Genomic DNA, 20,983 nt, shown 5'->3' on the forward strand with positions numbered 1-20,983 from the left:
AATAATTAACCTTGCTTTTTTTTTTCTCTTCGCTAAAAATAGAATACAATGACATCTTTCAATTTTGTTTTTAGTTCAAAGATAATTTAACTCATAAATAGTCATTAAGTTCGAGGGTGAATTTCAATACTCCATGTCCATGATTAAAAGGTACAGTTAATTGTTTTTTTTTTTGATAAAAAAGTTTAAGGACTAATATATTGAGGTGGAAAAACATCAATGGGATGAAATGACTCAACCCCGGAGTCTGGGGTTAACCTAACAGTCTATTACTCATTTGAATTATCATAGGATGCTGACTTGTGATTTTTGAAAAGCAGGATCTTAAAAAAGAAGGGTGACACATTGAGTAACTGAAAATTTGACGTTTGAGCTGAACACACTGTTGACCTGGTATGACCTGGTAAAAGTGGTGAAATCCAGAAAGGTGGATGAAGAGACAAAACTGAACGAATGGTCAATAAAAACCAGCCTACAACAGTTTCAATGTCGTGGAGGAAAATTACAGTGAGAAAAAATCACTAAGTTTGTTATTTATCTTGTAATCATAGATTTTGGATTACTTTTTTCTTTCTATTCAAATACTAGCTTATAAGAGTAATAATTCATTTATACTACTTTATTTTCCATATCATTTTCACTTATCTCTCTTGTAATTCATATTATCATTTATCGTATCACTCCTTTTTCTCTTTTTACATCATATCGCACTCAAGTGTGAGTCAATTTGAAGTGTTGATGAACTACTGTTCTACTTGTAATAAATGCAGTCAAAACACCTCAGGAAAGCTAGGCCATCATCAAAAGTGCTGTAGCAGTTTCTCACATGAACTGGTTTGCCGTCTATATGCATTACTTATTTTAAAATAAATAAATATTTAATTTCATCTAATATCCCTTTTTTGGCACCAATATAAAACTTCTTTTTCATAGGCCAAAAAATGAATTAAGAAAAGATACAAAGGGTACCCTGACCCAATATACAAGTTCTAACCAATTAAGCACACCCTATACCAATCAACAAAAAATAAATAAAACCTTTAAATCTACATGTCAGCCATGAGAGTAACAATCATACAAAACAGAACCTGATGAGGTAATTCGCACCAGTATTGTTACTACGTTTTCAAGCTCAAAAGTGGTACAAACTTTTTCTCATCTCTTGGCAGACCTCAAATATTAAAAAGAGAAAGGTAATAATGACTAAACTATTGTGAAGAATATTTTGCAAGTAATGCTTCAAACTAAGTATTAAACTAACAATAATGCTCATAGCCTCATTCATATTTAATGAAAAGCAACAACTAATTCACCCAAAATTCTGTTAATATTTTGGAATTTCATTTTACAAAACATGCTTACAAGGAAGGGCTCGTCTAAATGACCCTAGGAAAAGCTTGGGTTAAATCACCTAGTCCTAGGTGGACCAATGATATTTAAGATAAGTGGATATTTTGCAAAACATGCTGCATTCTAACCAAAGCTTCTCATGGAGTAATAAAACATATCCATGAATATCAAAAGCTGCCATTGAAGGTACAACTATCTACTAAGTACTAACCCTCAAGCAATGAACAATTGCAAAATTACTTTGCAAGCCCTTAACTGGCTCAAAGACATTGCCAAAAGATATTGTGAATAAACTACTATTACCATGAACCATGTGACACAATATTAGCAAAAAAAGTGAAAATTCTCATGGCTTAAGTGAACCCACAATGACAGATAAAATAGCATAACAGAATAGACAGGGACATCCTCATGAGGCACATTCCTCAACAGTTCAAGGATTATTGACAAAACGAGAGTAAGAAGAGTTACTGACAAACACTGTCCGGAAAAGTAATCCATGGAAACCCAAAGTGGACATAGCATCCTGGCATTTAAAAACCATTATTAAACTTGCTGAAGGTCCTAAAAACAATGTCTCAGTGCTCTCAAAAGCAGAATTAACCAAAAACCATCCAACAGAGGGTCTGAAAAGTAGCCCTAATTTTGTTCATAGTCCAACCTCAGGCAGCGCAATCACACCTGCTTGCGTGACAGTCACAAAAAGACATACACAGAAATCAGCAACAGCAATAACAGTTGCAACTAAATAATTGAATTGAATTGCAGTGGAAAAATTAGTAAAATAGGCGTAAGCCGCCACTGCACAGAACTAAATATTTGAATTCCATTCCTCTATACATTTCCCTATAAATTTCAGTTCCTATCAAAATTTAAAGACAGGAACCATATATACTGCTAATAATTGGAAGTCCCTGTAAAAGAAAATTGACTAAGCTTTTTGTTTGTAGGTTGGTCAAATTTCTGCCTAGTTCTTCTTAAAGAAATGAAAATAGATTTTTTTAAAGGCAGTGAAACGGGTTACTATGGATATCATATAACTATGAACTCCTTCACCAAATTCCTTTCATGAGTAAGATCAACGTTTCCAATGAAATCAACATGCAGTCATTTACAAATAAAAATATGCACATCCATTCCACTTTTAGACAGACAGCCGTTATTAGGAAGAAGTAGAGCCATTATAAAGATGAAAGGAAAATGTTAACTATCACTCACCCATCGTCGTTGATCACGGTTGTGGATAAACCCAGGTAATTGCCACACTATCTACAATATATTGCCTGGTCAATGTGTGGCGGAATTTGTTTTATTTCAGTGCCGAGCTCTTGTTCAATCCTATATCTGGACAAATATATGAAAATACATCAGAGATCTACAGAAAGTCAGAAGATATCTTTGGAATTCAGATCAACCAGATATACTTACAAATTGAAGCGATCCTCATAGGTGATCAAGTTCACTGCTAAACCAAGGTGCCCATATCTCCCTGAACGACCAACCTGTACAACAGAACATAGATAAGAACTCATACAGAGAATCATTGTCAGGGTAGAGGAGAAAGAAAGCAGAAATCAAGCGTACCCTGTGCAGATAAGTTTCTGCGTTCTTGGGAAAATCAAAATTAATAACAACATTGACTGCTTGGATATCTATTCCCCTAGTGAAAAGATCTGAGTTTCAAAACAAGAGAGAAAAATTAGAAGTCATTATTAATAGGAAAAAATATCAAGAGAAAACAAAATCTAACAAGTTCAATTAAGGAAATATGGGCAACAAATATTCATAAACATTATCACCCAGTATCATCAACGCATCAATGAATTAAACTACGTTTAGAAGAGCTTATTTGAGCTTATCTTATAGCATTAGCACTAATGCAGGCACTTGGGTAAGCTTAAGAAAATAGCTTTGACTTACCTATACACTAAAAAAAGCTTAGGCTTAAAAGCACATTTGGTCCCCCACGAATGTGAATCGTGCAAAATAAGTCCCTAAACTTTAAAAATAGCATTCTTAGTCCCCGACATTACCCTCTGTTTGCAATTTTAGTTTTCCGTCTATAAACTAACAGAATCTGTTAAAAAATTGATTAAAAAATAAAAGAAAAAAAATCAAAAACATGATGAATGTTCATCTTCTTCATCATAAACCCAGAAAAACCCAAATATCAATTTCCATCATCACGTTCATTATCTACATCCCAATTTCCATCACAAATTCATAATAAAAAACTCATAGACATATGAATGAAGATTCACCATCACGTTCATCATATTTGTCTCCAAAACATCATCATCTATATTCTATAAGAGCAAGTCAATAAATACAAAAATATATAGCCCAAGGCTGGAAATTCTACCGTGAACGAAAATTTCTAACAAGATAGTTTTTTTTTTTGAACACAAATTTATGGGTTCCTTGAACCATCTTCCTTCAATCTCGTTCTGGGTACTTCAATCTCTCTTGGTCTTCCTTTGACCCAGAAACAACATCTAACAAACCCCAATCCAAATCGCGACGTTCTAGGTAACTTCGACCCCTCTTCTCCTTCGATCTCGTTCTGGGTACCTTTGAACCCTCTTCCTAAGACCCAGAAACACCATTGAACAAACACCAATCCAGATTGCAAAGTTTTGGGTACCTTTGAACCCTCTCCCTTGGACCTAGAAACACCATCAAACAAACCCCAATTCAATAAGGAGTGGAAGAGAAAGATTCACAAAAAATTGGGGAAGAAGGAGAAGAAAAAATTGGAGTGGGGTTCTCTCTGTTGTACAATGCGTGAAGTAGTTCACATGGAGCGGTGGATGGGGGCCTCTCCAAAAATGAAAAAAAAATATCAGAAAGAAAAGCCCGATTGATCTTCAAAACGGATTTGGGAGGAAGGGAAAATGTTGAATTTGGATCTGGAAGAAAGGGGAAAGGTCGAAATCTGAATCTGCAAGGATTGGTGGTTATTTTCATATTGGTTTCATAGAAAGAAAGATGGGGCTGGGCATTTTTTGTTGTTGGTTGCAGATTAAATGTTAGGAGTTTTAGATGCATTGATGAATGTAAGGTTTTAGGTTTATTCTGGGTTTGGGATGAAGAAGATGAAGAAAAGGGGCACGTGCAAGGCACATGCGTGCCCTCTCTCCTACTAACCTTCTTCTCTCTCCTCCAAGTCATTTAAAAAAATCCACATAAGAAAAAACCGTCCAAAATCTAACAGAAGGACTAACTGTGGTAACAGGAGAAAACGTGGGGGACTGAGAATGCTAAATAAATAGTTTAGGGACTCATTTTGCACAATTCGCATTTGTGGGGGACCAAATGTGCTTTTAAGCCAAAAGCTTATTTCCATAAGCTGTTAAGATTAACTTGAGAATAAATATTTATACCAGCCTATAAGATATTTTGTGCTTATTTCAAAAAGTTTCTAACATAAGCTTAGGTGTAAGCCCTTATGTGATAAGTGTTTATCGCTTAATTAAGTTCTTTTCCCCAGAGCACTCGAGCAATACAAATATACTAATATTCACTTTTAAGACTGATTTCTAAAAGAAAAGGTGATGATATCAGAAAATAAAGGACAACGTGATCAGAAAGTTATATATTTAAGTAAGCCACAGATAGGAAGATAGGCATTGCTCACAATCAACACAAAGAAACACTCATTATACTCATTCATAGTAAGATGCTAAAGATCCAACAACGTACCAGTGCAAACAAGATTCCTGCAGGCACCGTTGCGGAAGTCATGAAAAACTCTATTACGGTGGTCTTGTAACATTTTTGCATGAATATAGAAACATGAATATCCAAGTTCTGTGATTTTCTTGGCAAGGAGTTCAACCCGATTCACCGAATTGCAGAAGATGATTGATTGGTTTATTTGAAGCTGGAATAGCAGCCATTATTATTATTGTATTCAAAACTCTCAAATAAAAAGAATCCAGAATATCTTAACATAAAAAATTTATACCTTAGAGAAGAGAGTATTTAGGCAGTGGACTTTCTGCCTCTCTTCCACAAATGCATAGAATTGTGTAATACCCTTCAGAGTTAGCTCATCCATAAGGTTAATGACATACGGCTTACGAAGATATCTTTCCTTGAAGTCCTTTACAGTAACAGGATATGTAGCTGAATACATCAGGATTTGACGGTTAGGAGAAAGAAATTGAATCAGCTGCTCTATTGAAGGTTGGAACTCAGGGGAGAGAAGCTTATCAGCCTGAGAGAAAGTTATGCAAAGATTCAGATTGATATATAACTGTCACTGTTGAAGTTGCTACTAATGTTAAAAGACATAAAGAAAAAGATATTCTGCTCACTATTTAAAACAAAAATCGGAGATACAACAAACAAAGTTGTTGCTTCCAGTCTTCCACTAAACTTGACAACACAAGGATACAATATCCTTATCCAAGTAGAGTAGACAGTAGACAGAAACCATAGAAACAAATCTAGAATTCTAGATATCAGGCAATACCAAAATTTCTAAGCCTCATCTTAATCCTATTTTAAATAACAACGTTATCAAACAGTTAATGCTTCTCAACCAGATGGCAGATGCTATATAAATTTGAAAACTTTAGGTGAATTGCAATTACCTCATCCATAACAAGCATAGAGCAATCTTTCAGAATGCAAACACCTTTCTTTGCAAGATCTAGTATTCTTCCTGGAGTTCCAACTAGCAAATGAACTGGTTGATATAAACGCATGATATCATCTTTCAGGCTGGTACCACCTGTTGTAACCATAACTTGAATTTTCAAATGCTTTCCAAGCTCTTTACACACTTGTGATGTTTGCAAAGCCAATTCTCTTGTTGGGACCAGTATAACAACTGCATGACAGAACAAATACAAAGGCAATGAACAAAAGATGAGTAAAGCCTCAAACCAATTCTCATTTAAAAACACGAGACAAGAAATATTTATAGATAATGAAAAATAGAATCATGCATCAACAGACAACTAGCTTTTGCTATTTTTAATTAACTTTGGCAATTGGTGACAAAATCTATATGCACATTTGTTTTTGTTTATGAAGAAAAATAGAAGAAGCCTTTGTAGGTCAGACAGAATCGTGGCAGGCAATATCTACGTATGATATGTACAGAGACCAATTATAGGATACCCAAAAAAAAAAACAAATTAGAGTACCCTCACATGATGATTTATGCACCCATCACATGTTTATATTCTTAACAGCAATGAAATTCCAGGCTAAAACAGTAACAATTTACCCACAAGAAGTCAGTTTGTTTAAAAGGAATTTCAAGTTTTAAATAATAATATTTAATAGGGAAAAGAAGGATAACTTTCAGGAACAAATTACTATCAGAGCTAGAGTATCTTTCTGGACAAAAAGCTAAATGTTAGTGAACGAAGTCAAACCTTGAATAACATTGTTATCGTGATCAATTTTTTCCAATGCGGGAATACAAAACGCAGCAGTTTTGCCTGTTCCATTTTTTGCCCTAGCAAGAATGTCACTACCAGTAAGAGCAATAGGAATGCTTTCTTCTTGAATAGGAGATGGCTTTTCAAAACCCTTCTCATAAATTCCCATGAGCAGCTCACGCTTCAAAAAGTAATCCTCAAATTCATTTCCTTTAGTTGCTGTTACATCCTGAGTAAGAAAATAGATAAAGGCCAAAAGTCAAGACCATCATAAATATTATAGAAAAACTAATAACGCCTTTTGAATGAACACCCCCTAGATGATAACTATCAGGCCTTTAAATGGATAGTGGGAATATCATGCAGAAATATATTCACACTTGGACATCTAGCACTTAATTTAGGATAATTATTACAAACCACCAAGGTCAGAAAACTAAAGGCCACTAAACTTACAAGGGGTAGAATTTGAGTATACGTCCTAGATCTCTAATTTGCAGCAAAATATAGTTGAAGGTTGAAATGTTTTGTAGTTGTACAAAGTCTAATTGTCTAATTACTGAAACAAATGGCAATAACAAATGTCTAATAGAGCAAAGGGTACTAAAATGACATGATTCAACAAAATGCCAGCAATAACTGATGTCAAGAATAAACTTCAACAAACAATTCTGTTATATTAAATAAAGTAACAACTCTATACTGGTAAAGATGAACAAAAATTAAATAGTAAATTAGAAACATAACAAAATGGAGAATATGATCTTTTATAATACGTTTGTCTGATAAACTAATAAAACAAACATTATTATAATACTAACCTTGACGGCAAAAATTCAACCCAAAAGATAGCATTGGTTAAAATTACACAATGTAACTCAGTTGAAAAGATATTCAAAAATCATTTAATTCCTAATTATAAAATATTACACAACCATTTAACTTAAGTTTAATGAAGAATCTTTTGAATTATAAATTTATAACTAAAAAAAATTATATTATGGTATGGGTAGGATTAGGTACTATACCCGCTAATTTTTTTGAACCCATTTGATGGCTAAAAAATGTTATACATTATGAATAATTTATATGTGTACCCATTGGGTCTGCATCTATTTGCCATCCCTATCATGAAATCACTTGGATCATAAAATAATAGTTTTTTACTTTTTAACTGCTTAGAACCATACCTCTGTCTGGTAGCGTGTATCTGGAGGGGGAATCTTTAGTCTTGCCTTCCAATCTTGTGAACTAACAAAGGAAATCAATTGAGAAAAATGTTAGAATGTACTATTTTCTTAGGCAAGAACCAGTATAATAGCTTTATCTAGCAGTAAGATAATTGAATTTTACATGTTGTCATTTCCAAACCTTTCACACACTCATAGTTAAGCAAGCATCAATACACAGCACACTAAATTTGCAACAACAAGGCACAAATTATAGATTTTAGATATTATCAACTCAGTTATGCATTTGAGCATAAACATAATACAGAAATCAATGTAATTTTGTTTACGTTAGATAAAATGTTTAAAAAAAAAAAGTAGTCTTACATAGAGCCTCATAAAACAGCAGTCAGGCATTAGGTTTGCTGCTCAAACTGAGTTTCAACAACCATTTATGAACCAGTGTAACTTTCAACATCTTTCAAAATTGTTGAATCCCAACGAGGAACTCCATCTTCAATAGATAAAAATGAATAAAACACCCAAGAGTCTCCACACTCTAGTTTAGACCAGCAAATAAAACAAGCCGCATTGGAAGCAGACAGATTGCTTTCATCAATAAAGTAAAGGAAAAGCAAGCCAAAGTCCCAAGCCATTGAGATAACAGATATACCACATCAACTACACATCGCCCGTATAGTATAGGCTTAACTCCTATTGTTACATTATACATATCCTCTTAAACTTTAAGGCAGTCAACCACTCACTGAAAAAGTTTCATGCCAAATTCTAACAAAAAATCCAACACCACAAACTTGCATGTACTAAACCCATCACTATGAGTCTGTCTAATACACACAACATAATTTCAAGTAACTAATCTAAGTAAATCGCAAAATAAGAAGAAACACAAAAGCAAAAGACCAAAAATCACCTAGGGTCGGCAGATTCAGACTGTACAGTCTTCTCAACTTCCTCAACAACGTTGGTGTCATTACCACCCAACTGGGTCCTTCTCAACCACTGTTGTTGCTGTTGCTGCTGCTGCTGTTGATTGTGTTGATGCTGCTGGTGGTACTGCGGCTGATTTTGTTGATGCTGCTGCTGGTGGTACTGCTGTTGATTCGGCATCATGTGCCTCTGCACATACTGATGTTGTTGTTGTTGTTGTTGATGTGGCCTTGGTTGAAACCCAGGGTTCGAGTTAAAACCACCACCGCCGCCGCCACCGTTACCTCGACCTAACCCGATCCCAGGAGGTGGGCATCTCGCTCTATTGTTGTTGTTCATCCTACGTTATCAAAATCGAAAAATGTACAAAGAAGCTAGAGTTTGTTCTGAATCGGGAACGATGATTTGTCGAAATGGGGTTACGATTGAGGGCTAAAACTAGCAAAATCTGAGAAGAAGAATCTAGAATTTCTTAGGGTATGAACAAGGACCCAACAAAAATTGGGGGGAAATTTGGATGAAGAAAATTGGTTAGAAATCAAATTTGTACAGATCTACAACGCTGTTAGGGTTTGATTTTGATTTAGGGTTGGTTCGAGCAGAGATTTGAAGCGATTGCGAGGGTGAAGAAATCGAAGAGAGAAAGAGAGTGAAATTTGATTTGATTTTGATGGATTAGGGATTTTTCTGGTTACTCTATGCTTTCATGTTTCATTTTGTAGAAGCATCTCACTCACTCACTCACTTGTTTCCTTCTTCTTGTGTGTAGATAGCCCATTTTCATTTGGTTTAGGGTAAAATTAAAACATTTTGGAATTTCATTATTTTCATGGTGTTATTTAATTAATTTAATAGAAAATTTTAAAATTTTTTTTACTACAAGAAAAATTGAATACAAGTTGAAACATATAGTTTTTACGTCAGAAAATTAACAAAACAAACGAACTAGATAGACCCGATAACGTCCTTCAATAGAAGAACTTCAAGCTTTGGGGAGAGAGCCTCCATCAACCTATAGTCCACCTCGGGTAGAAAGGACCCCCGCTTCACCAACCAATTCGATGCAGCATTCACGTCCTGACGGCACCGGGAAAGCTCCACTCGCCAACTTCTCGAAAGCAGCTCGTGGATTCCACGAAGAACCCACCCATGGACATGAAAGAGCGCATGAAATGGGTCTGCAGCTACATCGACTAGCTCTTTACAGTCTGACTCACAAATAAGTCTTGGAACACCTCGATCCCAAGCTAACAAGAGCCTATATCGCATAGCCAGAGCCTCAGCAAGGGCTGCCATCCTCCTCCATATAACGGGACAGGAAGCCACTGACCCATTTACCCGATGAGTCGCTAAGTAAACCCCCTCCCCCCATTGCATTTATCTTTTCTCTGTAACTCCCATCAGTGTTTAACTTAAGAAACCCAACAGAGGGAGGGCGCCACCGAGCAATTAACAGATCATTATCATTATGAATCAGGTCAGGCTCTAGAATTCTGGTAAAATCATCATGGTCTTAGCACGACTTCAGCCAAGCACTTTCGAGAGACCAGGGATTAGGATCCAACACCATGTTGCACTGTCACTTCTACATGCTCCACAAGCCAACTAAGAATCGAGTTGCGTGCCTACTGCGAGCATGGAATTCACCCAAGCTGAGAAATCCAAGGTCCAGAACTCTCTCCAAATTATTATAAATACACTTTCAAATTAGTTTTATGTCTTTATAAGGCATGCCTAAATTTAAGTGATCTATGGTGTCATAATTGCTAAGCAGGCTCCAGAAATCTCTGATCTCTTTTAAGAGTCAATCCAAGTATCTTAGGTTGCCAAACTTTGTGGGAAGATCAAGGCACCAAGTTTTCGGATTTGTTCGGGAGAGAGTGTGGAAAAAACACAAGGGATGGACATAGAAATTTATGTCTTTAGCTGCTATGGAGATTTTAATTAATTAAATCTATGGCTCAGACAATTTTCACTTATATCTTAGGATGCTTCTCCTTACCAGTAGAGCTATGCAACCGCATTGAGAGTATATTAGTAGATTCTAGTGGGGCAGTAAAAGTGAGGAGATGAAGATTCATTGGATGAAATGGAATGAACCAGAACCCCCTATTACTAAGAAGTTATTGTTAGGCCGATGTGCGTCAACTCAAGGTTCATCGCGCCAATCCAAATAGATGAATACCCATAGTTTTTAACTTATTATTAGAATTAGGGAGGTCTAACTCAACCACAAAAACTAGCTCAAGAGTTGAATATCGCTCTACCCTTTATAAGAACTTGATTGGCCACATCTCTAGCTAATGTGAGACTCTAACACACCTCATCACGCTCAAGGTTAGACATCTCGAGCGTGGAACGAACATCAACGGGTAGCCCAAATATGGTATAGGATAGACTATGATACCATATTAGAATTAGGGAGACCTAACTCAACCACAAAAATTAGATCAAGAGTTGAGGGTTCTCTACACTTCATAAGAACTTGATTGACCACTTCTCCGGCCAATGTAGGACTCTAACACTTATTTTTTTGTTTTGTTTTAATATATTAGTTTAGTTATTATTTGTTCCGCTTTAGATGTGATTGTGCTTGGTATCTATTCCTTCCTATTCTTTTTATTTTGACGGATATTCCTTCCTATTCTGAATTTGTTTAACAACCTCATAATTTCTCTTTCTCTCTCCCTCATCCGCATGATACGAAGATACGAATAAACAATTATTTGATATAAGCAATGCTACTTTTTGGAGCGCGAAAACTTGGTAAGGTCAAAATCACAGTAATTTTAATGTTTTTAAGGCCTTTCTTAACATGCACTTAATCATAACATTTAGCTGAACACAATAGGTTCAAAGAAGCATGGTACAACTTTGACTTAGGGGTCTCTTCTAGTGATATATAATAGCTTGGAGATGAGAGATCTAGTTGAGATATTTGACGTGATATTCTTCTATTATTACTACCAAACAAATTAAATATAGGTTGGGAGGGTCCTTTGACAATGGTCGGGTTATGATCATTACATGCATTCTCTAAAATCACATCCATAATATTTTTTCGGCTTAATTGCACTTTTGGTCCCCCACTTATCACTTTTGTGCGGAATACGTCCCTAAACTAAAACAATAGCATTTCAAGTCCCCTACTAATTGAAACGTCATTGATATTGGTCCCTCCTTCTCTATTCTGTCAAAACTACCGTTTTCTGTCAAAAAATAATGTTTTTTTGCCTATGTGGCATTTTTTAATTGGCATAATTAATTAAAAAAACAATACTTCAAATTAACTACATCTTCATCTTTGATTTCAAAAAAAAAAAAACTACATCTTCATCTTCCTCATATCCATTTTCATCATCATATTTATCACCATCTTCATCATCTGCAAAACCATTCCAGAACCAACCCAGCCACCACCCGAGATCCACCCCAACCGGAGCCGGCGTGAGTCATCGTTTCAGCCTCTTACCTCCAAATTCATGCGACCACACCGCTACCATGGGCTCACCATCGCCCTTCAAGACGGCCTCCTCCGTCTACGCCCTTCACGGCTGCGGTCACCGTTCCTTGCCACCGCGAACGCCTCCATAACCAGGTTCTTTTTCCCCCTCCCTTCACGTGCCCTTGCCTCCGTGAACGACTCTGCAACCAGGTTCTCTTTCTTTCCTTTGCTGCTCGCCGCCGTCTTTACCACACCAGCCAGGATTCTCTTCCTCCCTTTACTTCTCGCCGCCGACGATCTCCATTCTCTCTTATCGGCGTCGACCTCCCTTTCTCTCATAAGCCCCACCAGTTTTTGCCTAGAAAACAAAATCAGAAACCCAGAAAATCAGAAAATGAAGAACAAAGTTCAAGTTAGGGATGATGAAGGACAGAGAGATGTAGAGTTACATCCAAGAATATGGTTTCAGGGTTAGGGATTTTGATTTGAGTTGATGAGTTTGTGAAATTTCAGGTCTGGATGTGGGAGAGGAAAAAGAGGGTGAAATAAATTTCAGGTTTGGGTTTGTGAAGAAGATAAAAGTTCTGGAAATGAATTTGTTCCAAATAATTTCTGGAAATGAAGAAGCCAAGGGTTGTGTTGATGAGGTTTGGGGAAATTGTGATGCTTGCGTTTGTTGAGTTTGAAGATAATGCAAAGTTCATGAGTTTTAATTTCTTACTTAATTTTGTGAATAAAAAAGTATTACAAAATGCCACGTAGGCTAATGGCATCAAAAATTTGACAGAATAGAGAGGATGGACAAATATTAGTGTCGTTTTAATAAGTGGGGGACTCATAATGCTATTTTTTTAGTTTAGGGATGTATTCCGCACAAAAGTGATAAGTGGAGGACCAAAAGTGCAATTAAGCCTATTTTTTCAGTTTTAGGACATGTTTAGATATATGTTAATACCACTACCGACGAACATTATTACTTACTTCAACATAAAAAGTGAATCAAACACTTCTTGTGAATTGGAGTAAAAGTTCATTAATATTACAATCAATTGATATCTAAACACACACTATTAAGCCATGAGTCCAATTTTTTTATACTATCTTTTCCTTTTTAATAATATTTTGTTGAAGGGAAAGGAAAAGGCCACAACAAAGCCGAGTCAGAGATCCCCACAAGATCATTGATCAATGCAAGTGATCAATATCTTCTCTATTGAAATAATGTCTCCTTTTTCTGTCTCAATTTTTTTGTCGGACTAATAAGATCTTGTTATGTTAATTCAAACAGACATGGATGAGATAATTGCAAATTTACATGGCGAAAATAATGTGACATATGGGGACATAAAACTTCAATCAGTTCTCAACATGTTTGGTAATGATTATTTTAATTTTCTAATAAAAACATTCCTTATAAACTTTTGATCAAAAGTTCTTATCACAAAATAAGCTAACCAAATACACACTTAATGCCACTATCATGTCAAATGAGGATATTGACATGACAAGGTATCAGCACACTGAATATAGCCTTTAAATAAGATAAGCAGCACACACCCTTTTTCCCTTTTGGTTGAGGCTAAGTGTTTATTTCCAACCTGTTAAATTTCATGATTAAACAGAAACAACAATGGTCAGTAAATAATAATGCATTTATCAAGACTCATTTCGTGCTTCAGCTTCACCATCTACCATTTTCCATGCCAATCTTGTTTCCAGAAACTCCCTTGGATGAGGACTTCACCTCCTCCCTCAGTCTCTCAATTTTCTCATTCAGTGCTGTAACATCCAATGCAGCAAGAATCCTCTCTTTAATGCCAGCTTCCATCTTTTCCACATCCTTTGATCCTTGAGCTATCTCACTCTCCAACTTCTTGATTTGGCCCTTAAGACCTTCTGCATTCACCACTCTATCAATTTCACTAATGATCTCATTGTTCAAGTCTGCTATTTTCTGTTCAATCTCTGGTGGAAGTGGACCATCCACACTTCTATTCCTGACTCCAACAACCTCCAAGTTAGCTGATTGGAAAACCCCTTCTAGCTCTTTGTAGACTTCCACTGCTTTCTCTTCCAATTCCTTGTCTGTTGATTCCCCATTTGAGATCATTTCCTGATCAGGGACAGAACCAGAAAAAATAGTTAAGCGAGGCGGAAATTTAACACATTAAACAAAATTAGCTGTTACTAGCTGGAAGAGGCGGTATAAATTTTTTAAGGAGGCAAGAACAATGTTATCAAATATCGGCCAAGGCGGAATCTAATGGTGGGGTTTTGGCTCTCTGCCATGGCTAATATGAATATCCCACCATAATCCGCGTTATTTGTCAAATATAGCGGGTTTGTGGCTCTCCGCCATAGTCCCCCATCCATCAATAACAACACTAGGCAAGAACATTTAAATACTATTCTATTAAGGAAATTTTTTCTCTTAGGGAGGCGACTGCCCCATTTTGCCCCTACCTGGGTCCTTCCCTGTTCCTGAGCTTGCATTAGGGTTGCTATCTTTGCTTTTGTATCATCTGAAAGTTTCTGATTGAGCTCTTGTCTTAGTTTTTCTTGTTGGGATTTCACCTCCATGAGCCTGTTGACAGTGTCAAGCTTCTGAAGCTTCTGTTTCAATCCTAGATAGGCACCTGGCTGTGACATCTTGCTCTTTATTTCCTGCATTATTTTGTCCACCTTCTCCTTTAAGTTTCCATCAAGGGGTTGTTGATTTGGGGAGTCATTTGAGGCTTTAGATGATAATTCCTTCATCACAGACTGAACTTTCTCTGTCAACCCCATTGAAATGAGTGCTTTGGTGATCTCTTGATCTACTTCATTTACAAGCTTTTGAATTGGTTCCTTTGAGATGGGATCAGATGGTCCCTTTGCTTCTAAAATTATCTTCTTCAGGCCTTGGAGCTCTGACTCAACATCAGTGATGTTTGATGAGTTGACTTCAGATGGCTTCATTCTACGTTTCCTTTCCGGTTCCACTGGTTTGCCTTCTTGGAAGCCTCCAATTGACCTGAACTTGAGGTGTCTGTGATGTAGCAACTCTTCTTCATCCATTTTTGTCAGCTCCTGTTGTAAATTCCAGTGTCTTGTGAATTATAGATAACTAGGGAACTAACAAAGAAAGCAAACACACTACAATATAACTTATAACAACACACGGATCAGGATCCTCTTACGTGGAAACTTCCTCATGTTTCCTTATGTTGAAATTTTGTGCCTATCTGTCTTCATATATGTTAAATAGAAGATACCTTTTGAATGTTTTTGAAGGGAAAGACTCAATGTTTCACTTAACATTGTCACGTGACATGAGAGGATCCTAATCCACAATACACTTATAACACACTCTCACACTGATAGGTATAGGAGAAGATGGTTTCTTTAGTTGCCATAAAGTGGATTTGCTCATGTCTGAATTCTATAGGCTTCTGCTTCATTCATGTGTGCAAAAGAGCCTTATTTTTATCCTTTATCTCTCTGCTCTCTGATGTTATTTCATAGGGTCCCATTATTTTCTCAACTCCTACATCTTTTTATGTCCTATACCATATCCTCTGAATGCAAACTTACTAAAATAGTACTAGTAGTTTGATGCATATAGTGGATGTTTGAAAATTCTTCTACAATTGATTTTGAAGCCAGAATCAATTCGAGGGAGAAGCTTATGTGAGTAGCTTCTGGGTTTCAAAACTGATTCTGAGAAAAAAGAAGTTGATCCAAACATGTTAATAGTTTACCTCCATGGCCTGCGTGATTGCAAGCTTAATTTGCTGAGAAGTCCATGTAGGATCAGCATGTGCACCACCTACTGGCTCCTACATGTAGATCATAGAAGTAACATCAACATAAACTGTTTAAAAGCACCAAAATGTTGAGACAACTAAATGCAGGCAGAGTTCTCAAAACTAGCAATCCACACCAGAAGAGATCTAGAAGAACTTGATGCTTTTCTTTCTTTAATTTTTTTAATTATATTGGAACAGAAACAAATATTGAAACTCCACAGGAAGAGAACAAAGTATTGAAACAATTCACACCATGTTCTTACAGGAATAATTCCATCAGCAATTCCAAGTCTGTAATGTTCTTGTGCTGTTATTCTTAGCTTCTCAGCTGCCTACACAAGTTTAAGTTTAATCAATACAAAAATAGCTGAGAAGATATTCTGGGTACCCATAAAAATTGATATAGTAATTTATAACCTTTGGAGCAGCTTTGGAAGATTTCCACAATATTGCAGCACAAGCTTCAGGGCTGGTTAGCACGAGGAACATGATAAATTAATTCTTTAACAGGAAAATCAGTCAAAGGTGAAAATGAAGTAGCATCTAAGTAATTTATGATAGGTTGTGCGTTAAGATGATCTATATTCTATAACTTGAAAGAATTGGATAATCAGAAACTTTCTTCAGTGATCATTTATTAGTAGAATAATTTTTTAGCATACACAATTTTTAAAAGGAAAGACATCATACTTAAGAACAAAACTTAGGTACAGTTTTTTAGGTCTTGTTTGTGCTGCTGTCCAATAAAAAACTCATCTAGCTACTATCTTAATATTTAATTAATGTGATAACTTCCTCAACTTTCTCTTTTCAGCCCACGTGCCACGTTGTAATTAGGCAAATGTAAAAACTGCACATATGGAACTGTAACTGGGAAAGGCATTAGATTTAATTGATTAATTACCTTGCAACATAAAAGGCAGAATTCTCCAGCATAAACATCTTATTAGGACATGCAATGGCAAGTGCACCACCTGAACCACCTTCCCCAGTTACAACTGTTACAATAGGTACCTTGAGACCAAACATGGTCCTCAAATTATGGGCTATTGCTTCACCCTGCAGAATCAGATTGATTAACCAATATAATAATCCAAGTATCCAACTAGCATAATGCAAGGTCAACCAAAAGAACAAAAATAGAATGTGCACACACTTGACCAAGTTCCTCTGACTTCATATCAGCATAGGCACCAGGAGTGTCAACAAATGTGATGATGGGGAATTTATGGTGATCAGCATATTTCATCATGCGCAAAGCTTTTCGATAGCTGTTTGAAAATAAAATACCTTTCATCAAGATTCCTAACTGTTACAGAATAATAATATTAGGCCCAAAATGCGAAACCATGAAGCATACCCATGAGGAGTTGGCATTGCAAAGTTGCGAGCAATGTTTTCCTTTGTGTTTCTACCTTTCTGATGGCCAATAAACATGTAACTTTTTCCATCCATACTCCCTATACCTGTCACAATTGCTGGATCATCATAACCAGCTCGATCTCCATGTAGCTCTATCCACTAAAAGATTCCAAAATGAACAAAGAAAGGAATTGAGAAACTGTCTACAATTAGTTGGAAATGTGGTAAAAGTGTAACAAATACCTTGTCTGTGATATTAAGTATATGATCAAGAACTGTTGGCCTGTTTGGATGTCGCGCAATCATCAGACGTTGAATTGGGGTTAAGTGTGAGTATAGATCTTTCAGAGCCTGGACACAAAAAGGAAGAAATTTGAAGTTATGACAATGTGAAAGTTATGCTGGAGTATTACTGTCATTAAGATTGATATTTGTACCTCTGAAGTGTAAACAATAGTTGTCCCGTATAGAGACTGTTTGCATACGGACTAAAGAGCCCTTATTGAGCTTATATGCTTGAAAAAGCACTGAATAAGCTCTAATAAGTGACCTTTGGTCTCTGCATCTGAACGGGGTAATATTGCAGTTAACAAAATCTTCGATACTTCTATCTTCACTGTGCTTTAAATAAGTTTCTCTAATAAAAGATACCATCATTCTCTTGAATTTAATGGATCATATTGCTTATAGATTTATCAGGACACAGATTAATAAGTATTAACAAATTTTTTTTCGAAAAGAGAAGATAATATAAATCAAAAAGAAGTTTGAAAAGTACAAACTACTCATCGTAGCCAAAGAGAACAATAACAACATAAACTAAAACTAACGACTAAGAGAAAGCACCAAAAAGCAAGAACAAAAAGAAAAGAAGAAAGCAATCCCTGGAGCAACACAGTAACGAACACAAGGGAATAGGAGCAATAACAATAAGGGAGTGTTAGAATCAATTGGATTGTGACAGGACCAGCGAGTTCCTCTTGATGTTGTTCCATGGACCTGGATAAGATCCTAATGCCAAATGTGTCCAAATTCTTTCTCATTTTATTTAATTGAAACCTTTAAATTCTTTTTCCAACTACTAAGTTTTCATTTTGTAATATGAAAAGTTTAAACATATGACATCACATAAAAATGATTGTGTGACACTGACTTCATGAGGTTTAAGAATGAGTAATCAAATCCAATATATAATATAAGGAAAGATAACTTAAATAACCTAACAGAATTATCTAATAATATAATAGAAATTGGTTCTATTTTCAATTACCTGTTGATATTTGCTCTCCAGAGAACCAATTTGATTACTGAAATCTAAGCCTGTGTCATCTGCCATTCTGCGTATCTGCAAGAAACATATTAAACAAAACAACATGAGAAGGAAGGAGGTTGAGTTTCTTGTCAAAACTCTCGTCAGCCCTCTAATTAAAAATGGGGCCACAATCAAAATTCTTCAAATTATGTTGCTTAGCTGAAAATGAGTTCTAAATTGGCATTGTAAAAAACTACATCTCGTTCTTGACTGCTTGGTCCTCACACAAAAAAAATCAATGTACCTCTATAATCTTTTTTTCCAGATCAACTAGTGGCTTCTCAAAGTCAAGTGTTACAACTTTTGGTTTCTCAGCCAGAGGCTTAAAGTGAGACAAGTAACTCAGATATCCGCTAGTGATATTTGGATCAATGTTATCAGGCCATGGATAATCGTGCTTCTTTCTAATCTTTGCAGCGACATGAAACCTTTGCTCTTTTGTATTTCTTGAACTTCTTAAATACTTTGGCCAAACAAACATTGTCCTTTTTGATGAACTTCCAAGAAAATAATTAGTAAGGTATTTATTTCCAAAACATGGATGTATCAGTTCATTGGTACAATCTTCAAGTCCTTTTCCACACATATAATTTCCACTTATGAGTGATATGGTTTTCATCTTCAGTAGCTCAAACTCTTGTTTAATTGTCCACAAGCTGCCTTATTCCTGCACTCAAACTCACATAATGTCAACAACATGGCTATGTTTAGATACTCGTTGGATCAGGGCAAACATACATCAGCACTCACTTCGCGGAAAAAAGTGAGCGGAATTCTTTTTATAGATTGAAATGAATGTCTGTTTATATTGCACTAACTGGTATCCAAACACACACATAAAAGAAGAACAAAAAAGATAAGATGAATTCTGATAAATATACTTCACTGGGTAGTCTGGTACCATTCAATGGGCAGAAAAGAAGGTTGCTAAATGAGGACAAGATTTCACTTAGGAATTAGGATCCCTCTTCTTGTTGATTACTGGATAAGGAAAAAAGGTAGAATATATCAAGTCAAGGAAAAAAAAAACTAAAACACAACATGGTAGTATGCACCAAACTAAGCATAGCACACATCTTTGAGATACTACATTTATTTTTCATCTCCTTTTTCCTTTCTTCCTCTGTATCTTAAATAGCTATTAGTAATTGCCTTGCAGATGAGTGCATTAGGATTTTTCACAATTTTGATAACATTAGAAGGAGACAGAAACCTTGTTATACAAGCCGGCTGAAAGAAACTGAGCAACCAAGCCAACCAGATCAGGTATTGCCCTAAATAGTTTCTTTGCCTAAATCAAACTACTAGTTGGAATTTGATGCCAAAAATTATATACTTAAAAGACAAAAGTTTCCCACAGCTGCCACTAAAATCAGAGAGTCCAAAACAATACAACTTGTTAAATATAATTCAGTTAAGCAATCAGGAATTTTCAAGACCATGGAAAAGTAGCAAAGTTGAAAAGTAAAACCGGTTCATCAATTTCCACATTTACACACATTCTAAAGAACAAAATGAATAATAAATTAAGGCTCTATATTCCTGCATAAATTAAAGCTGCCAGTTTAATTTATAGCAGCTGAGCAGCATATCTTTGAATCTTTTACCTGTCTATCTATCTATACACATTTGAAGTAGCGCACCATTCCATAAATTATTAAATTTCCTTCTTGTATACATCCCCTAGCCCTAGGCCCCCATCTTTCGCAGCAACCAAGCAAGAAAAATGAAGGATGTGTAAGTGTTACTTATAACTAGTGCATGTTTGGAAATTCTTCTACAATTAATTCTAGAGTCACAATCAATTCGGGGAGAAACTTCTGTGAGTAGCTTATGGGTGTTAGAATTGATTCTGAAAAAAAAGAAGCTGATCCAAACACGTTAAGCCATAATGAGCTTCAAGAGTGACCTTTATATACAGCATATCTACATATTTGTACCTATGCATATGAAAATGATTCCACAACCTTTATTCCTTTATACACCCCCATCCCCCAAAGCAAAACCAATGTGTGTGTGAGTTTACATACCTTGGAAAAAATCTGAATGCTTCTTAGTTTGAGAGCTTCAAGAACAAATGTCTCACCAGGAACAACAGCTTTTGAATTATGATCAGTGCTGAATTGTGTGAGGATGATAAAAATGGCAAAAATGAACACTGTCTTGTGTGTCCATGGGTTTGGATGCTGTTTCCAACTTAGTTGGACGGT

General features: G+C 35.9%; 2 protein-coding genes across 4 annotated transcripts; both read right to left on the reverse strand.

Annotated features, from left to right (window-relative positions):
* Nucleotides 1-1,630: 1,630 nt before the first annotated feature.
* Nucleotides 1,631-9,627, reverse strand: LOC130728237 (DEAD-box ATP-dependent RNA helicase 8-like). Its single transcript, XM_057579624.1, has 10 exons — nucleotides 8,850-9,627; nucleotides 7,937-7,997; nucleotides 6,741-6,975; nucleotides 5,949-6,187; nucleotides 5,318-5,569; nucleotides 5,053-5,233; nucleotides 2,935-3,023; nucleotides 2,779-2,852; nucleotides 2,569-2,694; nucleotides 1,631-2,031 (listed from the first exon to the last, which is right to left on the reverse strand). The coding sequence occupies exons 1-9, from the start codon at nucleotides 9,203-9,205 to the stop codon at nucleotides 2,616-2,618; spliced, it is 1,566 nt and encodes a 521-aa protein (XP_057435607.1). The 5' UTR covers nucleotides 9,206-9,627; the 3' UTR covers nucleotides 1,631-2,031; nucleotides 2,569-2,615.
* A 4,025-nt stretch (nucleotides 9,628-13,652) lies between these two features.
* On the reverse strand, nucleotides 13,653-20,983 carry LOC130728240 (acetyl-coenzyme A carboxylase carboxyl transferase subunit alpha, chloroplastic-like). 3 transcript variants are annotated; one of them, XM_057579628.1, is made up of 13 exons: nucleotides 20,804-20,983; nucleotides 19,675-19,754; nucleotides 19,018-19,440; nucleotides 18,732-18,806; nucleotides 17,705-17,812; nucleotides 17,460-17,620; nucleotides 17,256-17,370; nucleotides 17,004-17,158; nucleotides 16,517-16,568; nucleotides 16,363-16,431; nucleotides 16,052-16,129; nucleotides 14,775-15,380; nucleotides 13,653-14,424 (listed from the first exon to the last, which is right to left on the reverse strand). In XM_057579628.1, exons 3-13 carry the CDS (start codon nucleotides 19,390-19,392, stop codon nucleotides 13,993-13,995), a joined length of 2,226 nt encoding a protein of 741 aa, XP_057435611.1. In that variant the 5' UTR covers nucleotides 19,393-19,440; nucleotides 19,675-19,754; nucleotides 20,804-20,983; the 3' UTR covers nucleotides 13,653-13,992. The 3 variants fall into 3 exon arrangements, with proteins under 3 accessions (XP_057435611.1, XP_057435612.1, XP_057435610.1); XM_057579629.1 differs by having other exon boundaries at nucleotides 19,660-19,754; XM_057579627.1 differs by having other exon boundaries at nucleotides 19,655-19,754.

Source organism: Lotus japonicus, chromosome 1 (assembly GCF_012489685.1).
Source record: "Lotus japonicus ecotype B-129 chromosome 1, LjGifu_v1.2".
In the NCBI taxonomy this organism is placed as follows: domain Eukaryota; kingdom Viridiplantae; phylum Streptophyta; class Magnoliopsida; order Fabales; family Fabaceae; genus Lotus; species Lotus japonicus.

Excerpts from the sequence above, each read along its gene's own strand:
- LOC130728240 (XM_057579628.1), bottom strand. The coding sequence starts at position 19,392 with ATGAAAACCATATCACTCATAAGTGGAAATTATATGTGTGGAAAAGGA. Across the intron at positions 16,569-17,003 it reads TCTGCCTTTTATGTTGCAAG|CCCTGAAGCTTGTGCTGCAA; the intron begins GTAATTAATCAA and ends CGTGCTAACCAG. Across the intron at positions 16,130-16,362 it reads TTGCTGATGGAATTATTCCT|GAGCCAGTAGGTGGTGCACA; the intron begins GTAAGAACATGG and ends ATCTACATGTAG.
- LOC130728237 (XM_057579624.1), bottom strand. The coding sequence starts at position 9,205 with ATGAACAACAACAATAGAGCGAGATGCCCACCTCCTGGGATCGGGTTA. Across the intron at positions 6,976-7,936 it reads ATACACGCTACCAGACAGAG|GATGTAACAGCAACTAAAGG; the intron begins GTATGGTTCTAA and ends TTTCTTACTCAG. Across the intron at positions 2,695-2,778 it reads TATGAGGATCGCTTCAATTT|ATATAGGATTGAACAAGAGC; the intron begins GTAAGTATATCT and ends ATATTTGTCCAG.